At 31.8% G+C, this 25183-nt stretch overlaps 1 protein-coding gene across 1 annotated transcript in view; it reads right to left on the reverse strand.

The window, feature by feature from the left end:
• Positions 1–8262: 8262 nt before the first annotated feature.
• Positions 8263–25183, reverse strand: part of LOC139527338 (sphingomyelin phosphodiesterase 4-like) — a 39547-nt gene continuing 22626 nt past the window's right edge. Inside the window, exons 8-17 of the mRNA XM_071322724.1 lie at positions 23602–23750; positions 22811–22901; positions 22036–22142; positions 18776–18899; positions 17873–17912; positions 17047–17219; positions 16588–16797; positions 15502–15642; positions 12237–12365; positions 8263–11170 (exon numbers count right to left, since the gene is read on the reverse strand). Of these exons, the coding sequence (XP_071178825.1) occupies positions 10847–11170; positions 12237–12365; positions 15502–15642; positions 16588–16797; positions 17047–17219; positions 17873–17912; positions 18776–18899; positions 22036–22142; positions 22811–22901; positions 23602–23750 (1488 nt within the window). The 3' untranslated portion in view covers positions 8263–10846. The remainder of the gene's footprint in view (positions 11171–12236; positions 12366–15501; positions 15643–16587; positions 16798–17046; positions 17220–17872; positions 17913–18775; positions 18900–22035; positions 22143–22810; positions 22902–23601; positions 23751–25183) is intronic.

Raw genomic sequence — 25183 nt, forward strand, 5'->3', positions numbered from 1 at the left:
ACACAATAGCATAATATTGTTATACTTGTTTTATTTTACCTTGAAGATTAGACAAATAGTGATACTCCTTTGATTTTTATTTCATGTCAGTCAGGTCCCTTTATACATGTTATATGAAACTTGAAACCACTTTTCTGCCATATTGATATTATATAACAACTCGGCCCATGACCCATATAATTTGATATTCATTCTTTAACCATATATCGTAGTAAGCTAGTTTTTTTTATTTAACACTAATCCACAATCTTTCATGTCAAATTTCTGTCTCCATTTAAGTTTATGCCATTGAACCAATTGGTATAAAACACAATTCCAAGTAATTATGCTGTTATAGTGGGTCACCATATATTCAACTTGGGTGGCATTCCAGTTATTGAAATTTTTGTCAGATTGGATAATGAACTAGACCTTTAGGAATTGATCTCATAATTTAATATGGAGCCATAGTATAATACCCCTACCCGGTAACAAAAATAAACATGTCAAGCGGCAAAATTTATCACCAGAGATTACAAGTGAAGAGAGGATGGATAAGTCTCCAAAATGCTTGCAAAACTGGAACTACAACAAGATCTCCAGACAAGGACGAACAAGGCGTTGAAGCCAAAGTTATTATTATGTAAAAAGTAGTTGAGGGGCTGATTCACGCTAATGAACCAGACGAATTCCTCTAAAAAGCATGTCCGGAGAGAACCATAACTGCCGAGAAATTTAAAAAATACTACGCTAGAATTTTTGTGAAAATCAAGTAAAGAATAACTCTAACTGTGAGTGTATTGACATTCCACCAAGTAAAACACCGTACAATATTCAAACTTTGTAAGACAGTCATCGCGCCTAATCTGTTATGCACGCATCAAACGTAGAGAGCTTCAAATCTGTTCTCCCGCCCAGCCAATAAATAGGCTGCGTTTCACAAACCGTTGTATTAAAGCCAGCATCGATATCGACAATTTATTCACATGTCATTCAGATACAGTCTGTTACAGACTCTATAAATTTGTATCGTAAAAAAAGATTGAGTCGGATTTCCGGTACACCGATCTGTCTTATAACCAGTAAATTAAATCAAATCAAATATATTTTATTGTCAATTAAAGACGCCCATTACAGGCAGAATAATCACAAGTTAAATTTGGTACAATGATTACAAAATGATTACAATTATTTGAGTACAATTAAATCAATGATTACAACGAAGAGAAAAGAAAGACACACTAATGTATATTTATAAAATGTATCATGTTTCAACTTTAACAAATACAGTGATCCTAAAAAATATAGGAAACTGAATTTAAATATTCTGGTTTTTCCCCTGGTGCTTTTATGATCCTACAATAAGAAACTGTACAGATATCTAAATTATGCCTCTGTCTTTTTACAGTAAAATATATAAACTCACTAAGTTTCTAATAGTTGTTTTCGAACAACATTTAAATTATTAATTAAATTGCTCACTTGATTAAAAATGCGACTATCTACATTGGACATTAGCCAAATAGAAAGTGGACCAACACGGACACATTATATTTTCTTATAAAAAAAAAGCAGTTGTTTGTAAAACGAAAAGACTATCAAGTTTTCCCCAATTAATTACATATCTTTAATGTTTTAACAATGTTTTAGTTTTACTTCACATAATCAATAAAGGTATACAAATATATTTATGAGTATCTTAACAACATTGGTTGGTACACTTCAATCTTTTTGGTAATAAGAAGGACCGGAGGTATGTAAACTGGTTCCCGGTTGATTACTACACAAAAATGTAGTCTCGATAACCCAGACGCATATTTAAATATAGCGTCTGGGGTGATTAACTGGACTGGTCAGATATTTATAGGGGGCGTAACAAATAATTAAATATAGAACATATCTATAAATAGCACTTCCGTTATCCCCATTATATTTAAAAAAAAAAAATAACAACAGTAAACAGTGTAACGTTACATGTATATGTGACTATTAAAACTGACATTCTTGTAGCTGATCCTATGTTGCCCAACTTGCAGATGGGCAATTTTAAAAGAACGATAAAAAACTGTAATTAGCGGCGATCTTTTTTTCTGAATTTTGTCACATGTAAAAAAAAATTGAAGACCTGATTTTTTTTCGTGGGAAAAATTTGGTTAATTATATCATATAAGGAAACACTGTAGCGTGACTGTATAGTGCCCTCTTTATAACAAGTTCTGGATCCTCCACTGGTCGTGTATATACATAGAGGATACCACGCTCTCTGCGCGCTAAGAGAGGGATACGTAGGTGGACCGTTGTACATAAAGCAATCCAATATAACTTAATTTTCTGGTGAGTTATAATTTCTCGAACATGTATCCCCAACGGGCTATAATTTAGGACCTTATCTTTATAATTATTTAATTTTTTTTCGTCCTGAACATTACCATTATTTACCACAAGACGATAACAAAGCAACCAAAAAGAAAAGTCAATCTATTTTTATATTTTAACACACCACGTTTAATATTCTCTTATCTTCATACTATAAACTACCATTTTCTCTATTTTCATATTATAGCACACCACTATATATATTCTCTATTCTTTATATTGTATCACATCGTCCTGAACATGCATGAACTATTTGCCACTTGACGTTAAGCAACCAACAGTCGGTATATTGTAGCCACGTTAGTCTGTATTTCTTATTTTTAATTTTTATCCATTTTTCTTAGTTTTGTCTTTTTCTTATTTCTGTAAATTCTTGTTATCATTTATGCTTTCCTTTTTATAATAATCTTTCAGATATCTGACGCCTTACTCGAAAAGCACACATCAAGTTACGTTTATGGAAAGAAAAACAACTTATCACTGGCAGATCAGTGAGATCACACAATGAGTCAACTCAATTTTTATTTACAAAATTAACTGATCTTAAAATTGCTAACGACAGAATAGTCTGAATGTTTCACCAATAATCTATATCGCCTAATCCTTTTGGGAAGAAAACATTTGGGGACCAACCTTCACACGATACCACTTTGCCAGTCTCCGTGTCTATGAAGAAATACAGAAGTTAACCAGTCATTCATGAAACCCAATACTCTTTGAATGCATGTTTGAATCAATCACATGGAAAAGATGGAATGGGATTTATCCCATATTGCATGATAACTTGTACAAAAAATAACTGAAAAGTGTATTCTCTTACTACAAACTATTATAATATCCATCATGACTTTTGTATAAAAGGGCAGCTTCACAAAAACAACAACTTCGAATTCTCCTGTACATGTGAACCTTTATATAAAATAAGGAGATTGGTATGATTGCTAATGAGGCAACAACCCAGTAGAGTTCAAATGACATGGATATTCGCAAATATAATCACTGCTCGGCCTCCAATATTAAGAAAACTACATACCATATAGTTAACTGAGAAGGGCCAGATATGTAAATGAGATACAACGCAAACGTGAAAACTGTTAAATTGTTTATTTGATTTTTAATGTGTTAATACAAATCTTAATTCTCCGACATATCTGACAACAATGTGTTTCTTGATGTTTGTTTCATTTACTTAATATATGTCTGTGTACCTTTTTTCGCTTTGTGGTTGCTGTCAAAATAATGTTAACCTAACATTTTTGATACTGTGATTTATTCATAATAATTGCTGCTTCAGTAATTAAAAAAAATCTTTGAATCTTTTTTCTTATAAAATTGAAGCTGTTTATGATACAATGAAAATTCGAATATTAATATAGATTTTTTTTAATTCTTCACATTTTACACATAACATCTGTGTCCCGAAATCATCATTGGTTTGTCTACAAAATAAAGTAAATGTTAAAATCATATTAATTTTTGGTCACCAGCATAGCATATACAATGTATGAAAAACAAAATGTTTGGAAAAAAACATCATATAGAAATATACATTTAGAAATGTCTTGGTGCAAGCTGAATCCCGCTACGGGATGCGAGATTATCTCGCTGTGGTGATGACACGACCCATTGGTGGCATTGGGTTGTTTCCTGCTCTTTTGTCGGGTTGATGTCTCTTTGACACATTCCCTGTCTGTATTCTCTATCAAAATCATGCATGAATTTTTATCATTGTTAAAGGCCATACAGTTGCCTATACTTGCTCTCATCCACCTCCTTTGAACTTGGGGTGGATAGTTGTCTCATTGGTATTCATACCGCATGTTCTTACTTGTATAATGTTGACCTTTTGGTACTTTTATTCTCAATTTTTGTTTAAGTCAACAAGATGTCCTCTTAATCATGTTGATGTCTACTTTTGGTAATGTATGTCATTGGGTTCACCGGTTGCTGTCTCATTGACACCTCCTTTCATTGATGCTGCATCTATTGTTTTACTGTCTTGTTTTGCATAAAAACAAATTTTCAGTGTATTCCTCATGCCATGGTTTTGTTTCAAGGTTTAGATAGCCAATTGGTATATATTCACTGACAACATTTGTATTCTTTTATGGACTTTTTTAGTGGGAAAAAAATGCCTCTTAAAAAGTGCAAAAAAGTATTTTTCTTTTTTAAGTTGACCAGTCCAGACTTTGTTTACTAACCGTATATTTAAATTACTTTTCATAACAACGTGTCCCACTTCTTATATATTTGTATAAGCTAAATGCATTTGTTTAAAAAAAAATCGAGCATAAATCATTTTGACCGTTTGGTGTATGTACAAAATCAGTGTCATCTTCTAGATATACTTTGTTTGTTTTTCTTCTGCTTATGGTTTTGAATTGCGTTCCCTCCTTCAAATGTGTACAACATTGCGCATCTCTCCTTCCCCCCTCCCTTTTTTGTACACATATCAAGATGCAAACTCCTTTATACACTACATATAAATACAACAAACTTATCTTGGATGAAGTTCATATTTCGGCGTCATATCACTTTTCCATCAAGTATTTTTAAAGTTAACAACCCCAAAATGTATTTATAGCGTACACACGACTGTTCGAGTGGTCCCAGTCAATACAAAAATTGCCATTTATTGTATAATTATTAACTTGCTTACATAGCACGGACATACATGAAAGAATATAACAACTCGATGTTTCAGTTTGCATTAAAATTTATGTAACAGTTTGTGTTGTTATATCATCTTACCAAGGTTTGATGTGCTGTTATTTTCCTTCGCGGTCATGGAAGCCATGCTGTCTGGTGTTTTCCATGACTTGTATGTCGTCACAAACAAAATATAAATAGCTTTAAACAACAATCGGTACACTCGGGCTTTTCAATAGTATTATCGTAATATAATTTCTTCCGAAGTCAATAACCAACTTCTTGGTTATTCGTCTTGGACATTATCTTTAAAAACAAGCTAAAAAAGCCGATACTATTCCGAATGTCATAAATTACCATTTTTATATCACTTGTCATCCAGACGCTCTACTTTGAAAAATAAAGCGGCTGGATGATCGAGACTACACAAAAATGATAATACAAGCAGAATCCAGTTTGTATGTAAAATAGTAAATACGAAACCAATCACAGTAGACAGAGAAATGTAATGGGAAGTAAATACAAACCAAGCGCGGTAGGCAGAGAAATGTAATGGAAGTTCTGGTCAACAGTATCGGAACAAGTCGCTGAAAGCGTCATTTTCCTAAAATGTTTTTTGCAGTGAACCATTAATATGAGTTTATTAACATGGTTATGTTCAGTTCTTTTAAAATATCAGTGGCGGATCCAGAACTTTTCTTAAGGAAAGGTGGAGTGGGGGTGTGCAGGTCCCCCCCCAGGGATCGGCTTATAAATATTTTGTTAAAAGTTCGTTTCAATAGAATACTTGAGATACTATCATCTTTCAAAAGTGACAACCATCTATAGTCAAATTTTTAATAATAAACCTTACAACCATTAAAGTTATGACATCAGCTTCGAATTTTTGAATGACTATTTACAAAAACTCAAATGAATTTATAGATCAATTTTTTGCTTACTACCATTGTACTAATGATAAGTGTGTTAGAAATAAGCGGTTTGCCTGAAGTGAACCTTATATTGAACGAAAATCAGAAAAGAAAAACTTATCTCTAGAGATGTCTCCCATTTTTGGCTAACCCTAACCTAACGTTGCAACCATCAGATTACCAAGAGTGTATAGTATCAAGTCCTATCCATGGTATTTTGCTCAGTCAGAATAAAGCATGTCAATGTTGTAACAGGTATTTTAAGGGAATATTTAAATACATATTATCTTACTCATGTTATTGTTGAAATATTCACCTCACTGATTATGTTGATCCTTAATAATATGGATAATAGTTCAAGCAGCCAATAAACAATCATTACCATGAAATAAAAAAACAACTATACAAAAAAATAATAAAAAAATTTCAGGGACATTTTGTGGGAAACATACACATATCTAATTTTTAGCTCACCTGGCCCGAAGGGCCGAGTGAGCTTTTCTCATCACTTGGCGTCCGTCGTCTGTCGTCGTCCGGCGTCGTTAACTTTTACAAAAATCTTCTCCTCTGAAACTACTGGGCCAAATTTAACCAAACTTGACCACAATCATCATTAGGGTATCTAGTTTAAAAAATGTGTTTGGTGACCCGGCCAACCAACCAAGATGGCCGCCATGGCTAAAAATAGAACATAGGGGTAAAATGAAGATTTTGGCTTATAACTCTGAAACCAAAGCATTTAGAGCAAATCTGACATGGGGTAATATTGTTCTTCAGGTCAAGATCTATCTGCCCTGAAATTTTCAGATCAATTGGACATTTCGTTGTTGGGTTGCTGCCCCTGAAATGGTAATTTTAAGGAAATTTTGCTGTTTTTGGTTATTATCTTGAATATTATTATAGATAGAGATAAACTGTAAACAGCAATAATGTTCAGCAAAGTAAGATCTACAAATAAGTCAACAAGACCAAAATGGTCAGTTGACCACTTTAGGAGTTATTGCCCTTTATAGTAAATTTTTAACCATTTTTCGTAAATCTTAGTAATCTTTTAGAAAAATCTTCTCCTCTGAAACTACTGGGCCAAATTTAACCAAACTTGGCCATAATCATCATTTGGGTATCTAGTATAAAAAATGTGTCCAGTGACCCGCCCAACCAACAAAGATGGCCGCCATGGCTAAAAATAGAACATAGGGGTAAAATGCAGTTTTTGGCTTATAACTCAAAAACCAAAGCAATTAGAGCAAATCTGACATGAGGGTAAAATTGTACATCAGGTCAATATCTATCTGCCCTGAAATTTTCAGATGAATTGGACATTCCGTTGTTGGGTTGCTGCCCTGAAATGGTAATTTTAAGGAAATTTTGCTGTTTTTGGTTATTATCTTGAATATTATTATAGATAGAGATAAACTGTAAACAGCAATAATGTTCAGCAAAGTAAGATCTACAAATAAGTCAACAAGACCAAAATGGTCAGTTGACCACTTTAGGAGTTATTGCCCTTTATAGTCAATTTTTAACCATTTTTCGTAAATCTTAGTAATCTTTTAGAAAAATCTTCTCCTCTGAAACTACTGGGCCAAATTTAACCAAACTTAGCCATAATCATCATTGGGGTATTTAGTTAAAAAAATGTGTCCGGTAACTCGTCCAACAAACCAAGATGGCCGCCATGGCTAAAAATAGAACATTGGGGTAAAATGCAGTTTTTGGCTTATAACTCAAAAACCAAAGCATTAAGAGCAAATCTGACAGGAAGTAAAATTTTTGATCAGGTCACGATCTATCTGCCCTGGAATTTTCAGATGAATCGGATAATCGGTTGTTAGGTTGCTGCCCCTGAATTGGTAATTTTGAGGAAATTTTGCTGTTTTTTTGTTATTATCTTGAATATTATTATAGATACAGATAAACTGTAAACAGCAATACTGTACAGCAAAGTAAGAACTAAAAATAAGTCAGTATGACCAAAATAATCAATTGACCCCCTAAGGAGTTATTGCCCTTCATAGTCAATTTTTAACAATTTTCTTAAAATTTGAAGATTTTCAATAACATTTTCCACAGAAAGTACTGTTATAGATAGAGATAATTGTAAGCAGCAAGAATGTTTAGTAAAGTAAGATCTACAAACACATCACTATCACCAAAACACAATTTTGTCATGAATCCATCTGTGTCCATTGTTTAATATTCACATAGACCAAGGTGAGCGACACAGGCTCTTTAGAGCCTCTAGTTATTCAAGAAATGTCATTTTCCTAACTAGTATAATTCCTAATGCTAAACTACATCTGCTATGCTTCCTTAATATATACACATTTATGAGTTTGAAGGAAAATTCATGCAGACAAAGTTTATGTGACGAAAATCTTCAAAATTAACTAAACAACAGCGAGACAAGAAAGTCTGGTATGGTACAGGCACCAATAAATCAACTTATATGCATACTTTTGTTCAAAACTACAAGTTAAATTGGTGTGGCCTAAGTTGTTAATTTCATTTTTTGAATTGTTTATATTTTATTTACCTCGCTGTGAAAATGTATAAAAAGTCCATGTTAAATTTTACAGAATTAGCAAGGAAATTTCAAATAGCACCATCAGATTAGAAAAAACACTATTTCCCTTAAATTATAACATAACAATTGTAATGCATTTCTTAATAAAATCTAATTTGTAACCACCTTCTACACATGCATTATATATATATAATTGGTTGTAATATCAAAATAAGTTCACTTTCTACAGAAATTAAAATATTAAACAAATGAATGGTCTTGTTTTTAGGAAGTGCATCATGTGTTCTGTTAATGCAGATGATATGCTGGAAATTCTTTGAGAATTTATTACTTTGGTAAAAAACATGAGATTAACGATAACAATTTAAGGTAATCTTGCAAAACAAATAATGCTTAAAATGTGAGTTATTATTTTTGTGAAAGCTACCCCAACTATTTTTGCAATAATAAAAACATGGCAAGATTTTCTAAGTTTACAATTATAATACAAATAAATATGATATACATGTACATGTTATATTAATATAAAATGTCAGTTCTTAAATTCATTTATCAAATTCATTCAATTCATTCAAATCATTCAAACATAAAATTCATGAAAATGTTATTTGATTTCTTTAAAAGGACAAATCCATTATGATTTCTATTACAACAACCATATTTTATTTACATAACTTTGATATTTGATATCTATATTTAACAATGACCATTCTATTGCAAATGGTGTTATACAAAATCATATCAACAAATCATTTCATTCCATACAAAAAATATAGCAACAGTATTCATTGTGCTTGAAGGAATGTATCTAACTGAAATAACAGAGATAATTCATATGTTCCTTGAATCACATTTGAACAATTGGCCGTTTCAGAATCTAAAGCATCATGGGTATTTTCATTGTTCGTACCCCAAAGTGAAAATAACGTTACGTCATTGGTTGAATTTCCATTGTTTATAACGTTTTAAACCAATCAAAACGCTTTAGTGTACGCTTTTGAAAATATTACCCAGGATGCATTAGATTCTGAAACGGCGAATTAAAGCTTTTGTTACAGCTTCATAAAATACAGTTGACTCTCGTTGTCTCGAAGTCAGCCTGACCAGAGAAATATTTCGCGATATACATAGTTCGACTCAAACGAAAACCGGAAGTTTGACAGAACAAGGGACACAACTCTTGCTTAGCTTGGTAAAGCTAAAATAAATCTGGATGAATATGGGAAGGGGATCGATATTCTGGTATCAGATCGATGTATTTGTATTTCATGGTCTTTACTTATTCAATTGTTTCAGTTACAATTTTTTCCGATGGCTTTTATCCGAGAGAGTAATTTCCAATCGATAGTTTTGTTATTCAGGTCGTTTATAGTTGACAAAATTGTTTATTCTCGGATACAAGAGACTTTAGAAAATTTATATTCCTCTTCATTTTGTTTTATCTCACTCTTTCTTTTCAAAAGAAAATACAACAAGATTAAAGACGCCGATTGAGTAGTTTTTAAGTGATCATCAACGGAAGTCATAATCCTTACTTTATACACACCCAAGCTCATTAGTTTAAATCACAATTAATTGTTTTGTAAACATTTTAAATATTTTTTCATGAACATTAACAATGTATCACTAATTATTTATAAAAATTCTATAAAAGATAATCTTAGGTAAACACTCGTGGAAATAGCATGTCATAAATCAATACAGTGGTCAGTGACTGGAAATTTAATTACACGTGTATTGTCAAATTAACTCTTCAATCCATTTAAATGCCGGAAGTTATGTTTTGACATATGTGTATTAGTTCGAGATAAATAATGAATTTTGAATGCTTATGTTAACCTTGGGATAGTAAATTTAGTTGGACTCAACCAAAATTTCAACTTATCCAATTTCGACTCATCAGTAGTCGAATTACGTACATTTATATGGAACAAATTTCGGGACCACGTGAAAACTTTCGACTCATTTGAAATTTCGAGTCAACCCAGTTCAAGACAACGAAGGTTAACTGTATTACAAATCTGAAGACTCCCCCCTTTCATATATCTCCCTTAAGATTTTCATTTCTTTTCATAAGAAAAAGTCACTTACAAAAGTAGAATTTGCTTTTGAACATGATAATACTGTAAATTTAGAAAATATTGCATACATTTGTTATTGTGATTTTTGGGAAAATTTGGCATACAGATATATGTATCAGATATCAGAATGCACATTCTTATTACTGCAATACTCCAAAATTCACATTGTATTTTCTGAATTAACAGTAACAAAATGGTATTCAGGAGAGTGATATTTTGACCAAGTTTAATACCCTAATTATAGGAAATCTTATATTGTAATATTATATGAAACTTAAGCCAGAATCTACTTGTTTGAATTAACGTACATAAAATGTCTGATGTTATGAAGATGTAACTAATGCTGTAACTAATGCCCTTAATAAGCCAAAGAACAATGTACAGCCAAGTAACAATAATACATACTGTAATGGTCCAACACCTAACCACACATTTAAAAACACAAACAATATAGCTAAATATAACATTGTTGAATAACTGGCTAAAAATCTTAATCTGAGTTTTGGTCTTCTTAGTTCATCTAAATTTTTGCCAGATATTGGAGAACTTGGTTTTTTATCTCTTGGTATGACAGGTGCAAAATACACTTGAGCTAATCTGCCAATCCAATCTCTTCTTTCATAAACTGTTTGGATCTCATTTGAAAACTAAAACAAAAAGAATACTTTCATTTTCTTTTAAATCGAGATAATAAATTCTTATAACTTAATTGAAAGCTAATATTTATAATGACTTTTGTCAAAATAAACAAAACATGCAATAAAATCTACAAATCATTACTATTTGCATTATACAGGTAATATCAAAGCTGCATCATTTACTATAAAACAAGTGAATCTAATTGGAAATGCTCTAGTTACTGTCTTTTTATGTCAGAAAATTGGTTGCCTATTTTGAATTCATTCTCAATTTGACACGACAAGCTCTTTTTACAGCTTGTCCTCTTTTAAGATTCTACTTTTGTTTTGGCAATTATCCTGTAGTTTATGCACTTGTCTATTGTAGAAGGCTATGAGGTGAACATCAGGTGTCTATTTCTTGTAATCTTGTATTTGTTAATATTGTCTTTTTCAGATTTCCCCCTGTTTTTTCTTCTTCTTCAATGTAATCACCTTTTCATCAACTTAACAGTATGACAATTAGATAAATGCAATGAGATTCATTTTAAAACTCAACCTTATAAAAATTTAAAAAAAACAATATACCATATTCATTGTTGTATTAGTCTCCTTAAGGTGGTACCTAACACTTTCACTAAAATTAATTTGGCTCGTTTAATTTTGATAAAATTTTGACAAAGTATTTACTTTGCCCCTTTAACAAAAATATAAAAATTTCAAAAATTTTGAACCAACCGTTTTGTCAGAAAAATTACACTGGTTATATAGCAGTTTGACAAACACCAATTTTGATCATTGAGAAGCTTAATATTCCCTTTACAACACAATGTAATTAAAACGTTTAGCTGACTTTACAGAGTTATCTCCCTGTAGTGTTAGGTACCACCTTAAGATTGATTAATAAGTAACAGTATTTTTTTTAAGATACTTCATATTTCATTCTTTAAAACATAAGTCACACATATTTTGAGGACTTGTCTCTATTTTTTTCATTGCATTGTCAGTTTCTATTCAATTTTGAATTTTGAATGATTTCTTAGCATCTTACACCATTTATTTTTACACCTGAGTATAATCTGTGAAGCATAATTACCTGTGTATTAATGTAAGAACAAAACTGATGAAGCAGTCTAACTGTTGTAGCATTTTCAAAGCTTCTGATTGGCTGTAGATCAGGGTCACCAGAGTACATCACTTCAAATCTTTTCATTTTGTTTATAACCTTGTTAAAATAACATATACATTATGGTTAAATTTTCCTCCATGGCAATCCATGTATATATATAACAAAATGAATAGTGTAAATTCAGAAAACATTGGATACATTTATTATTTCAAGTTTTTGAAAAACAGATAAAAATCAGAATTTAAAATTACTGTTTTTTGAAAAATCTTAATAAAGATACATGTATCAGATATAAGAATGTGATTTCTTAATATTGCGATACTTTGCAAAAGTTTATTCATTTCTAGAGAAAAATGTCATTCGAAATTCAAAAAATATTGACCCTAAATTCAAATTTAAAAATGAACAAAACTTATCTGTGTAAAAGATGCTGACATAAAAAACATTTATAAATATAAAAAAGAAGATGTGTTATGTTTGCCAATGAGACAACTCTTTACAAGATACAAAATGACACAGAAACTAACAACTATAGGTCATTGTACGGCCTTCAATAATGAGCAAAGCCCATACCGCATAGTCAGCTATAAAAGCCCCCAAAATGACAAATGTAAAACAATTCAAACAAGAAAACTAACGGCCTAATTCATGTACAAAAATCTGAACGAAAAACAAATATGTAACACAGCATCAAACAACAACCACTGAATTACAGGCTCATAACTTGTGGCGAGGTTAAACATGTTAGCAGGATCCCAACCCTCCCCTTAACCTGGGACAGTGGTATAACAGTACAACATTAGAATAAACTATAAAAATCAGTTGAAAAAGGCATAACTCATCAGATGGATACAAATAGAAATACATCTAACAAAAACACAGAGTGGACGTGGCCGGGTACTTGTACATCCCAACAACAAAAAGACACTAAGTACAGATCTGAGAGTACTCACAGTTACTGACAGCTAGTTCAAAGCCAATAACAACTAATAAAAAAAATCATGCATCTAAGACTAGATTATCAATCATTTCACATCCAACATCCAATGGATTTAGTGTAAAGACGTCATAAACAGTCAGAGAAAAACATGACCTTGTGCAATGCCAAGATACAGGTATCGACAGATTGTAGATCCATGAATGTGCATATGTATATAACAATAATATTTAGTTTGCTTTTAATTTACTGATAACAAAATCAATATTAATACCAATAAAAACAATATTCAAAGATCTAATTACAGTGTTGAATTGGTAACCTTTTAGAATAAGTTTATTTAAAGGATCTATATAAAGTTTACCAGGATTGTTTCTAAGTTTACATCTCCCTAAAAATGAGGATGTGCTAATTAATTTGAAAAAAGTTTTCTACAGGTGCAACCAAACTTCAAATCCAAATCTTTATATCTATGGAAGAATTTAGTAAATGTTTTAAGTAATTTGTAATAATGAAATCCCTGACTTAATAATTTACCAGTAATACATAGATTACGTTCATTAAAATCCAAAATGTCACAACAGACAAGGGCATAGCGAACGAACTGTGATATATAAACACCATAAGATGGTGCCAAAGGAACATCACCATCCAAAAAAACTGCTTCGCTGAGCGCAGCTGGATACGCCCCCAGAGGTCCAACCCTGAACAGTTGGGGCAAAAATGGACACAATATTCAAGCTTGATACAGGTCTGAATTTGGATTATAATTAAATATATATTTGACATATTATAGGTTTCTGAATAAATGTAGTCAAAGAACTTGAAATTGGTTATATGAATTGAATTTATATTCAATTAATGATTTCTTGCTGTTGTGCAATACTTAGTAAATCAGTTGTCAAGACTATAAACAAATAAAGTTCAATAACTTCTCAATGTTATATCAGAAATTTATAAAAAAAACTAAAGGGAGGTTATCTTGATAGATATAAATCAGTCATCAAAGTTTAATGAAAACTGCTCTAAGCACTTTAAGGATATTGTCCAAAAACTTGAAAATCACCCCTTTTTTTATGAATAAAATCTTATAACTCGGAAACGTAAAATCTAAAATTTATAAAAATCAAAAGGGAGCTTACAACAATAAATATAAACAATTTACCAAAGTTTCATAAAAAATGCTGAAAGCATTTTTGAGTAATTGTCCGAAAACTGGAAAATCCCCCTTTTTGTAATGAATAAAACCCCATAAATCGGAAACTTATAGTCTAAAATTTATAAAAATCAAATGGGAGCTCATGTCGATAGAATTTAACAATTCACCAAAGTTTTTTGCAAATTGGTGAAATTGTTTTTGAGTTTATTGTCCGAAAACTGGAAAATCCCCCCTTTTTTAATGAATAAAACTCTAAAATTCGGAAACTGTAAATCCAAAATTTATAAAAAACGAAAGGGAGCTAACGTCAATAGATATAAACAATTCACCAAAGTTTCATGCATATTGGTTAAAGCGTTTTTTAGTTAATGTCTGACATGTTGATAATGGACGGACAGACGGTCAACGGTATACCATAATACATCCCGTAGACGGGCGTATAAAAAGGTAAATTAACAATAAGGAACGAAAAATCATCACTTTTGTCGTAAATTTTAGTGTGGAGATTTCAGTGTAAAACTGAAATATCTAAATCTAGGAAAGGACAGTTATTACCGATTACATTTGATTTATTTAAAGTAAGGGCTTTTCCAGAATTAATTGTATGGGGGGGGGGGGGGGGGGGGGGGGGGGGGGGGGGGAGGAAGGTACTTTTATTAAAATTTGATGGGTGGTGGTTATTTAAGAAAGATTGCTTGAACATTTAAATGAAATATCCAATTTAAAATGTATGCATAGTGGGGTCAAATAAAAAGTGCCTTCCTTCCCCCCTACATTTATTTTTGGAACAGCTCGAAGTTCCTTTGGGTAAATTTGGGCAGTATATTTAGAAAATTCTTGATTATTTAATGAAAAAATATCATCAAGATAACAGTAAGTGTTGTTGAATTTATTAATTAAATGGTATTTAGACGGATCTTTACTGAGTTTGGTCATAAACTGTGATTCATAACAGTACAAAAACAAGTAAACTATTGTTGTCTTTGCCCAAACCTATAAATCATAAACATTCACAATTATTGCACTTGAATCAGCACACCCACCTAATCATAACATTTAACAATTGCAGACATTGTCAAAACTGGAAATGGCACACCCAAGAGTGGCAGGGGAGACAAATATGAACCATCATTTACCTGATATCTACCAATATCTGTTAGGGATACTCTATTACATGTTTCTGTTATATCTGGACAAGTGTCATCTAAATCTGTATTATATGATATGTTTCTATCGGGTACAGGGTTTGTGGTTATAGTATACTTTGACTCTTGTAACTGAAATTGCAGAATTACATGTAGTATAAATATTTAGACAATGATGATTTTTATTTGGATTATACCATCATGACCATGTATGTTCAATAAACTCTCATCTTCTTTATAATTTCTTATCATAGAATTGAACTGTTATATACAATGAAATACTTTAATATGATTCTATGCAACTGAACACAAATTTTCTAATAGCTCATAAGAATTTCTGAAAAAAGCATATTGGATATATTCATAAAATTTAAATCACTGAAATTTTTACCGTAAAAAATAGCAGTCTTTGTTCCAGGTTAAGCCCTTGCACTATCTACACTATTTTTGTTAAGACAAATTAAACAAACTTTTTTCCTATTGGCTCAAAACACTTATTGCTACAGGTAATTGTTATACAACGACTGTAAAATCATTGTACAAATATCTTGTTTTTCTGGGGATTAATGAGGAATCAATTATTTAAAATTTGAATATTTCCTTCATTTTCATTGCTCTTTAGAGATTGTGTACACAAATTTACTTAGGGCCATTCCAATATTTATAAGGTGGAGGGATGGGAGGCACTCAAATTAATTAAATATAAGTGGTTGCATTTCATTAAGAATGTTGTAAGAATTATTAGTAAAATGGAAATTTTTATTTTATGGGTAGTCTTAAAAAAGTGTCTCCCATATCCCCAATGCATTCAATTTTAGAACAGCCCATAGAACATCTTAACAAATTGTGCTTCCATTCACTGTTATCAAGTCAATGTAAGAAATCTACTTTTATGTACAATTTATAGCTGATATAACAATGCAAGAATTTTATATCATCAGATAATGTAATTGAAGTATTTTTTTATAATTACGCTACTTATTTGTGATTTGGTTAAATTCCACGTTAAAATGTCAACCATGAAAAATTAGACACACACATAAACTTCCCAATAAATATATATAAAACTGTCTTTACCTTATAAATAACGCAGAGATTCTTAATACACTCATCAAGGAATTTATGTTGTTTCTTGACATCATTTGGAGTGAGATCGCCAATACCAACAAAATTATCATCGAACAAACTAGAGAAAAATCCTGCAAGACCGGATTTGACTGGTTTACTGTCCAGCTGATACTGGATCTGTGTTTTAACCTGTTGTAACTGTTGTAATACTTGTTTTACCTACAAAAAGACAGATACAGTGACTAACGAAATTATTAAACCTGTCACTGTGCCTGTGTATTCCATAAAAAGAAAAATGAATCTTCCATAACTATAAGCTCAACAGGTACCCAGTTATATCACACAAGTATTGATTATGTTTCAGAAATTCAAGATTAATACAGTCTGCAAAAGTAGCATATATATTTTCCCGAATACTTGCCCAAAACAATATACCTTATTTTCTTAAAAGAGTTCTATAATACATACTGAATAAAGAGTCTTCTCTCCAAACATGAGAGTGTACTGAAATCCTGGCTTCTCTAAGTCTGAAATCTGTGAGTGGAACATGAGACTGGACCCAGGTGACAGATAACTCCCTCCCAAGGCATGTGTCATGTGACCAGATGATCTATATATAGATGTACACATTTTCTGCTCAGCTGTAAATTAGAACAAGAATGCATGTATTGTTGTGCCAAGTACATGTATTCCACAAAGCATAATTTCAAAGTATCAGAAAACATGAAATAGGTGTCTGACAGATCATTACAGCATACGTAGGTAACAAATTATCTCTGTCAAGCAACTGGCTAAAAAAGAAGTTTTTAAAAGATTGTGATCAGCATTATTCATTTAAATCGTCCGAGACCTGCTGATATAAACCTTTGTTTGGCTTTCAGGACTAAAGAAACGAAAGAAACAGCCTCAATTAGAATATATAATAAGGTTCATGTTACATAATCTTTAGTTTACAGTGTATTGTTTCTTTTACTGTTGTTTATATATATAAGAAGATGTGGTATGAGTGCAAGATAGACAACTCTCCATCCAAGTCACAATTTGCAAAAGTAAACCATTATAGGTCAAGGTTATATGTTATTTGTTATTTTTCTTTTTTCCTGCTGACCATGTGCTGGCAGCCCATCTATTTGGATTGATTTTGGGATACAAATGTATGTAAATAGCTATATATAGCAGACCAGTCCTGGAAATTTCTCTTTTTTTTTTGCTGTCAAATAATTCACAAGAGACATTTTTTTTTATTTGTCAACTAAAATGTTTGATTTCTTTCTGTGCACAATTAATATCTTACCTTGTCTTAACATGCTGTTTAAATTTTCAAGCCTGAAAACCTTAAAAAGATCAATTTTCTTTAATTTATAAGTTATTTATAGCATACAACACACACACAATTATTGGAAAGCAGAGGATGTGGTATAAAAAAACCAACATCAATATGAAAAAAGTTAACTATTTCAAAACATTCCAAAGCAATTAATGAATATGATTAGATTAAAAACATACTATTCAACTTCAAATTTAAAATTAAGTATTTTTTGCATGATCTTATCATTGTCATTGTTAAAAAATAGATGAACACTTGAGTAAAATTATTGGGATTTCAGGAAATGTGGTATACAAATAATGACTTAAAAAAAAAAAAAAAATGTTTTAATTTAAAAAAAAACCCATTTTCTATTGTAATTTTTCGCAATAATAAGTCATTGCAAAAATTTCAGAAGAATTAACAGAAATAAAATAAATTGTATCCAATATTTAAGTTTATCCTGAATATGCATGAAACATCTGCTCCCTGATTTAATTATCCTCCCTCCTCCTCCTTTTGTCTATTGTCCTCATCGTTGTCCACATCCCTTTCGCATATTATCAGTTTGCTGTCAAAAAGAATTTGTTCCTTAGAATCTCAGAAATAAAAGGATTGATTAATTAGGTGTTAAATGTCACTTTAAACACGCTTTGTTATATCTAAGACTAGTGTCAGTTATTTAATGTTGCAGGAAGCCAGAATGCATTAAGGAGAGAATCATCTGCCTTTAGCAGAAAATCTGGCATTCCTCGACAATTAAGGTTTATACACAAACACACATGCTAATGATCACTGTAGATGATCATGGACTGATTAGACCACTCTGCCACCTAGGCTTTCTCTCCCCCTCCCCCCCTCTCCCACCATGAAAGGAAATACTGTACTTACTTTGGCCACTCTATACAGCATGTGACTGTTTGCTAGGTTCATCAGATCCATTCTTTTTACTCTGTTGAAGAATTCTTGCAGCAGTACAGAATAAAATAAAAGGTTGTCTTCTATGAATGTAACCCTGAAATTAAAGTAAATAATCCATACCTTTCTACTGATTATAAATACTATAATTAGTGTCCCAAGGTCCTTCAATTTTTTTTAACTATCTTTTTTTCAAATTTCTATAAATTGTATGTACAAATAAAGGATAGGATTGAAATATGTATTTTATCTGTAAAATTCCACAAGTTATAAATTTTAATCATCTTTTATATTTATATATAGCATAAAGCAGTGTCAAAATGTTTTCGTTCAGACCATGTGAATTTTTGTTGTTTTTCATAAAAACAAATGATGTCACTAAACGTTTGCAAGATGTTACTAAAAATTTTAAATATGTGCATCTATTTCTAGTTGCATACACAATTTCTAAACTTAAAAAACTGTGTTACACTTAATGTACTTCCTTTTTTAAAATTTGGTAAAATGTTAATTGCCTCTTCTCTCAGAATGGATAATTATCAACATATTTGGACATTTTAACTAGAGGCTCTAAAGAGCCTGTGTCGCTCACCTTGGTCTATGTGAATAACAAACAATAGACACAGATGGATTCATGACAATATTGTGTTTTGGTGATGGTGATGTGTTTGTAGATCTTATTTTACTAAACATTCTTGCTGCTTACAATTATCTCTATCTATAACAGTACTTTCTGTGGAAAATGTTATTGAAAATCTTCAAATTTTAAGAAAATTGTTAAAAATTGACTATGAAGGGCAATAACTCCTTAGGGGGTCAATTGACTATTTTGGTCATACTGACTTATTTTTAGTTCTTACTTTGCTGTACATTATTGCTGTTTACAGTTTATCTCTATCTATAATAATCTTCAAGATAACAACCAAAAACTGCAAAATTTCCTTAAAATTACCAATTCAGGGGCAGCAACCCCATAACGGGTGGTCCGATTCATCTGAAAATTTCAGGGCAGATAGATCTTGACCTAATAAACAATTTTACCACATGGCAGATTGCTCTAAATGCTTTGGTTTTTGAGTTATAAGCCAAAAACTGCATTTTACCCCTATGTTCTATTTTTAGCCATGGCGGCCATCTTGGTTCGTTGGCCGGGTCACCGGACACATTTTTTTAAACTATATACCCCAATGATGATTATGGCCAAGTTTGGTTAAATTTGGCCCAGTAGTTTCAGAGGAGAAGATTTTTCTAAAAGATTACTAAGATTTACGAAAAATGGTTAAAAATTGACTATAAAGGGCAATAACTCCTAAAGTGGTCATCTGACCATTTTGGTAATGTTGACTTATTTGTAGATCTTACTTTGCTGAACATTATTGCTGTTTACAGTTTATCTCTATCTATAATAATATTCAAGATAATAACCAAAAACAGCAAAATTTCCTTAAAATTACCAATTCAGGGGCAGCAACCCAACAACGGAATGTCTGATTCATCTGAAAATTTCAGGGCAGATAGATCTTGACCTAATGAACAATTTTACCCCCCATGTCAGATTTGCTCTAAATGCTTTGGTTTTTGAGTTATAAGCCAAAAACTGCATTTTACCCCTATGTTCTATTTTTAGCCATGGCGGCCATCTTGGTTCGTTGGCCGGGTCACCGGACACATTTTTTAAACTAGATACCCCAATGATGATTATGGCCAAGTTTGGTTAAATTTGGCCCAGTAGTTTCAGAGGAGAAGATTTTTCTAAAAGATTAATAAGATTTACGAAAAATGGTTAAAAATTGACTATAAAGGGCAATAACTCCTAAAGTGGTCATCTGACCATTTTGGTCATGTTGACTTATTTGTAGATCTTACTTTGCTGAACATTATTGCTGTTTACAGTTTATCTCTATCTATAATAATATTCAAGATGTTAACCAAAAACAGCAAAATTTCCTTAAAATTACCATTTCAGGGGCAGCAACCCAACAACGGAATGTCTGATTCATCTGAAAATTTCAGGGCAGATAGATCTTGACCTGATGAACAATTTTACTGTGTGTCAAATTTGCTCTAAATGCTTTGGTTTTTGAGTTATAAGCCAAAAACTGCATTTTACCCCTATGTTCTATTTTTAGCCATGGCGGCCATCTTGGTTGGTTGGGCGGGGCACCGGACACATTTTTTAAACTAGATACCCCAATGATGATTATGGCCAAGTTTGGTTAAATTTGACCCAGTAGTTTCAGAGGAGAAGATTTTTCTAAAAGATTACTAAGATTTACGAAAAATGGTTAAAAATTGACTATAAAGGGCAATAACTCCTAAAGTGGTCAACTGACCATTTTGATCGTGTTGACTTATTTGTAGATCTTACTTTGCTGAACATTATTGCTGTTTACAGTTTATCTCTATCTATAATAATATTCAAGATAATAACCAAAAACAGCAAAATTTCCTTAAAATTACCATTTCAGGGGCAGCAACCCAACAACGAAATGTCCGATTCAACTGAAAATTTCAGGGCAGATAGATCTTGACCTGTTGAACAATATTACCCAATGTCAGATTTGCTCTAAATGCTTTGGTTTTTGAGTTATAAGCCAAAAACTGCATTTTACCCCTATGTTCTATTTTTAGCCATGGCGGCCATCTTGGTTGGTTGGCCGGGTCACCGGACACATTTTTTAAACTATATACCCCAATGATGATTATGGCCAAGTTTGGTTAAATTTGGCCCAGTAGTTTCAGAGGAGAAGATTTTTGTAAAAGTTAACGCAGGACGACGACGACGGACGACGACGACGACGGACGACGACGGACGCCAAGTGATGAGAAAAGCTCACTTGGCCCTTTGGGCCAGGTGAGCTAAAAATTAGAAGATGTGGGATGATTGCCAATGAGATAACTATCCATCTGAGTAAAAATGAAGTGGATGTTAGCAATTATAGACAACCTTACAGCCTTTAATAATGGGGAAAACCCATGCAGTATATTCGGCTATAAAAGGCCTCTATATGAAAAATGTGAAAAAATTCAAATTAGAAAACTAACGGCCTGTAAAATGTACAAAACAATGAATGAAAAACAAATATAACAGACATGACCCAAAGACAACCACTGAACTACAAGCTCAAGACTTGGGACAGGCATAAAAGTACTTAGCAGGGTTAAACATGTTTGTGAGCACTCAAGGTATTATTCTGGTATGACTATTGAAGATTTTATTTTATAAAGCATACCGTTTTTTTTCCACCAGTTTTGTATCTCCTTCGCTGTCTCTTTGTGTTGATGGTAATTTACTTGTGTATCTCCACGGCTGTATGTAGGTTAACCAGGTCTCTAGAACCTACAGAATGACATGGTACACATTGATCAAGTGGATAACATTCCCAAAAAAAATGTAATGGTTTGCTTCACTTTTTGTTCGATACTCAGTTTCAAAATAAATAGCTTTTCATACAACTAGTACATATTTATAGGGGATTAATATAGGAATCAAAAAATAAAAAAATATATAGAGGTCAATGCTCTTATTTTCGAGATATTCGCCATTGAAATTTTGGCGGGAAAATGTTCTCTCTTGATTATTCATAGCTTTATCATTGATAAGTTAAAGTTCTCAAAAAAAATTAAAAAATAAATAAGATTTTATAAGACTTTTACAAATGGCTTATAATTATACATGCAAAAGATTTATAATAAGAAAAATTGGGGTCAATGGGCAAATTTTTTTAAGGCATTCAAATGGATAAAACCAGAGGATTCCGAAAATCTGACAAAAATTCCAAAACATGACAAGCAAACATCCTTAAGACATTCTTTTGTACTTTCTTTGTATTGGGGAAACCAAATTAACTATTTCCTAGCAATAATGCATATTTTATGTTGACTAGTTGATACATTTAACTTTGTTTTATTACAACATTTACAAAAACACTCCAAAACAAATATGCTGGATAAACACAGAACTTGTAAGAATCAATGCTGACTTTCTGAGCACGTGTTAAATCTTACCATTCTAAATGAGTTGTCTAGAGGCCATCTAGCAAAACTGTGTCTTAGGAAGGCATACATGTTTTTCTGTAACATATTGGGTATAATTGACCTACGGAAATAATATGTACAAAGTTCAAACAAAAATAATATAACAAAAAGTGCTGTTAACTTTGTATTAATCATATGTGTAACAATAATATATGTCCATATGAAACCATGTCCCAAAGAGCCTAAAAAAGAATCTCCAAAATTGTACAAGGTTAACTTTGCCTGTTGGAAATTGAAACCTTATGTTATTAAACAGTTAAAACATACAGTACATAATTTCACGGACAGTAAATTTTCTGTTATGTGCTTTTCATCGTGTGCATACATATTTGTAAGTGAACATATTTTACTGCGGAATAAAAAAAAAAACGTTTATAATACCAAGGTAACAAACATGCGTTCAATGCATGAAACTCAATTTAATTTCTTGATTTTTACAAATCCTTGATTTTACCGATGATCAGTTACTGTCTGCTGCAAAGAAAAAGTACCAATTTAAACCAACTTATAGGGGGGTCAAGACTAGATTTCAATTTTACTTTAAATCAGTTTTTAAAAAAGATTAATTTTCATAATGTTGAATATATCAGCTGATTCCCGCCTCCAGGTGCAAGGTTTTCTCGCTGTGTTGAAAACCCATTGTGACCTTGGCCTGTTTTCTGCTCTTTGGTCGGGTTGTTGTCTCTTTGACCCATTCCTTGTTTCCATTCTCAATTTTATTTTGAGTTAATTTAGGACACTAGAACTGTTATATTGATTACCTTTTAAACTCATCCAATGGAGACAATTTGGGGTGTGTCTGGTTCGGTGAAGGGATGATATCATGTGATGCTGTGTTAACAAAATGGTGGACATGTTTTATCATCATCCTAACAAGTCTGACATGCTCCAAACTTGGCATGAAGTGTTCCTGAAAAATTTAAAAGTCACATGACATGTTTAATCATAATTCATCACAAGTATGTTTACTCTTACCAGTACAGTATAAAACATACATTAATGATGATTAAAGTGTTTCTCGTTTTTGGTCCCCTACCGACAAAGTCGAAGGGGACTTTAGGTTTGCACTCTGTCAGTCTGTCTGTCCGTCTGTCCATCAGTCAGTCAGGCAAATCAGTTTTCCAGACTTTTTTTCTTCATGCTTGAAGATATTGATTTGATATTTGGTGTATTGTTTTATCATGACAAGTTACAGGTCAAGTCCAATTTTCACAAGTTTATTTATATAGATAAGACTGTTGGTTTTCCTGTTTAAATGGTTTTACACTAGTCATTTTTGGGGCCCTTTATAGCTTGCTGTTCGGTGTGAGACAAGGCTCCGTGTTGAAGACCGTACTTTGACCTATAATGGTTTACTTTTATAAATTGTGACTTGGATGGAGAGTTGTCTCATTGGCACTCATACCAAATCTTCTTATATCTAATTAAAGTAATATGGCACAAAATGGTGGAGGGTAAATTTTTAAGCAGACCATTCTTGATATGTTCTGAACCTGACACACATAATTTTAAAAAAATACATAAAAATACACTAATATGGTCTAAACATCTTTTACAAAGGAAACTAGAAATAAATTTTAAAATTCTACTATACAAAAAGAATTTTCCAAATTTATACAAATGTATTCATAAAGTATGTTGGTAAGTTATGGTTTATTTAATCTGTGAAAGGCGCTAACCCTAAAGACTGAAAGAACCATAAAAGAAATAATTTTTAGTTTTATTTCCATAGAACAATTAATTTATAAATAATAAAATTTTTGTTCAAGATATTTACTTGTAACTTTTTTAAAAAGAATGAACTTCTATACATAACATTAATAGTTTTTTACATAAAATATATTATGATTTAACAGATACAAACTAATATATTAAGTATGGCATTATCCCATGCAAAGAATTATTTCATCAGGACTTTATATATATATAACTGAAAGCAATCTTTCGGAATATTCAAAGCATTTTTTTCAGAAAAGTAATATTCATTGCATTATGAACTTTCCTATAAAGAGGATACTCAGAGCATGACTTAATACTGTTCCAAATGACCAGACAAACATTCAATTTGTTCCTTATATAGGTGTTGAAAGACAACTTTAAGACTGCTTCTTTTATTGTGCTGTTGCACCACTGTCCCAGGTTAGGGGGAAAGTTTGGCACCATCTAACTATATATCAACCCCACCTCATTCTGTATGTACATGTCTCATATCAGGAACCTGTAATTCAGTGGTTGTCGTTTTTTGCTGTGTTACATATTTGTTTTTTGTTCATTATTTTGTACATAAATCAGGCCATTAGTTTTCTTGTTCAAAATGTTTCACATTTGTCATTTCAACGCCTT

Source organism: Mytilus edulis, chromosome 6, assembly GCF_963676685.1.
Source record: "Mytilus edulis chromosome 6, xbMytEdul2.2, whole genome shotgun sequence".
NCBI classification, from domain to species: Eukaryota; Metazoa; Mollusca; class Bivalvia; order Mytilida; family Mytilidae; genus Mytilus; species Mytilus edulis.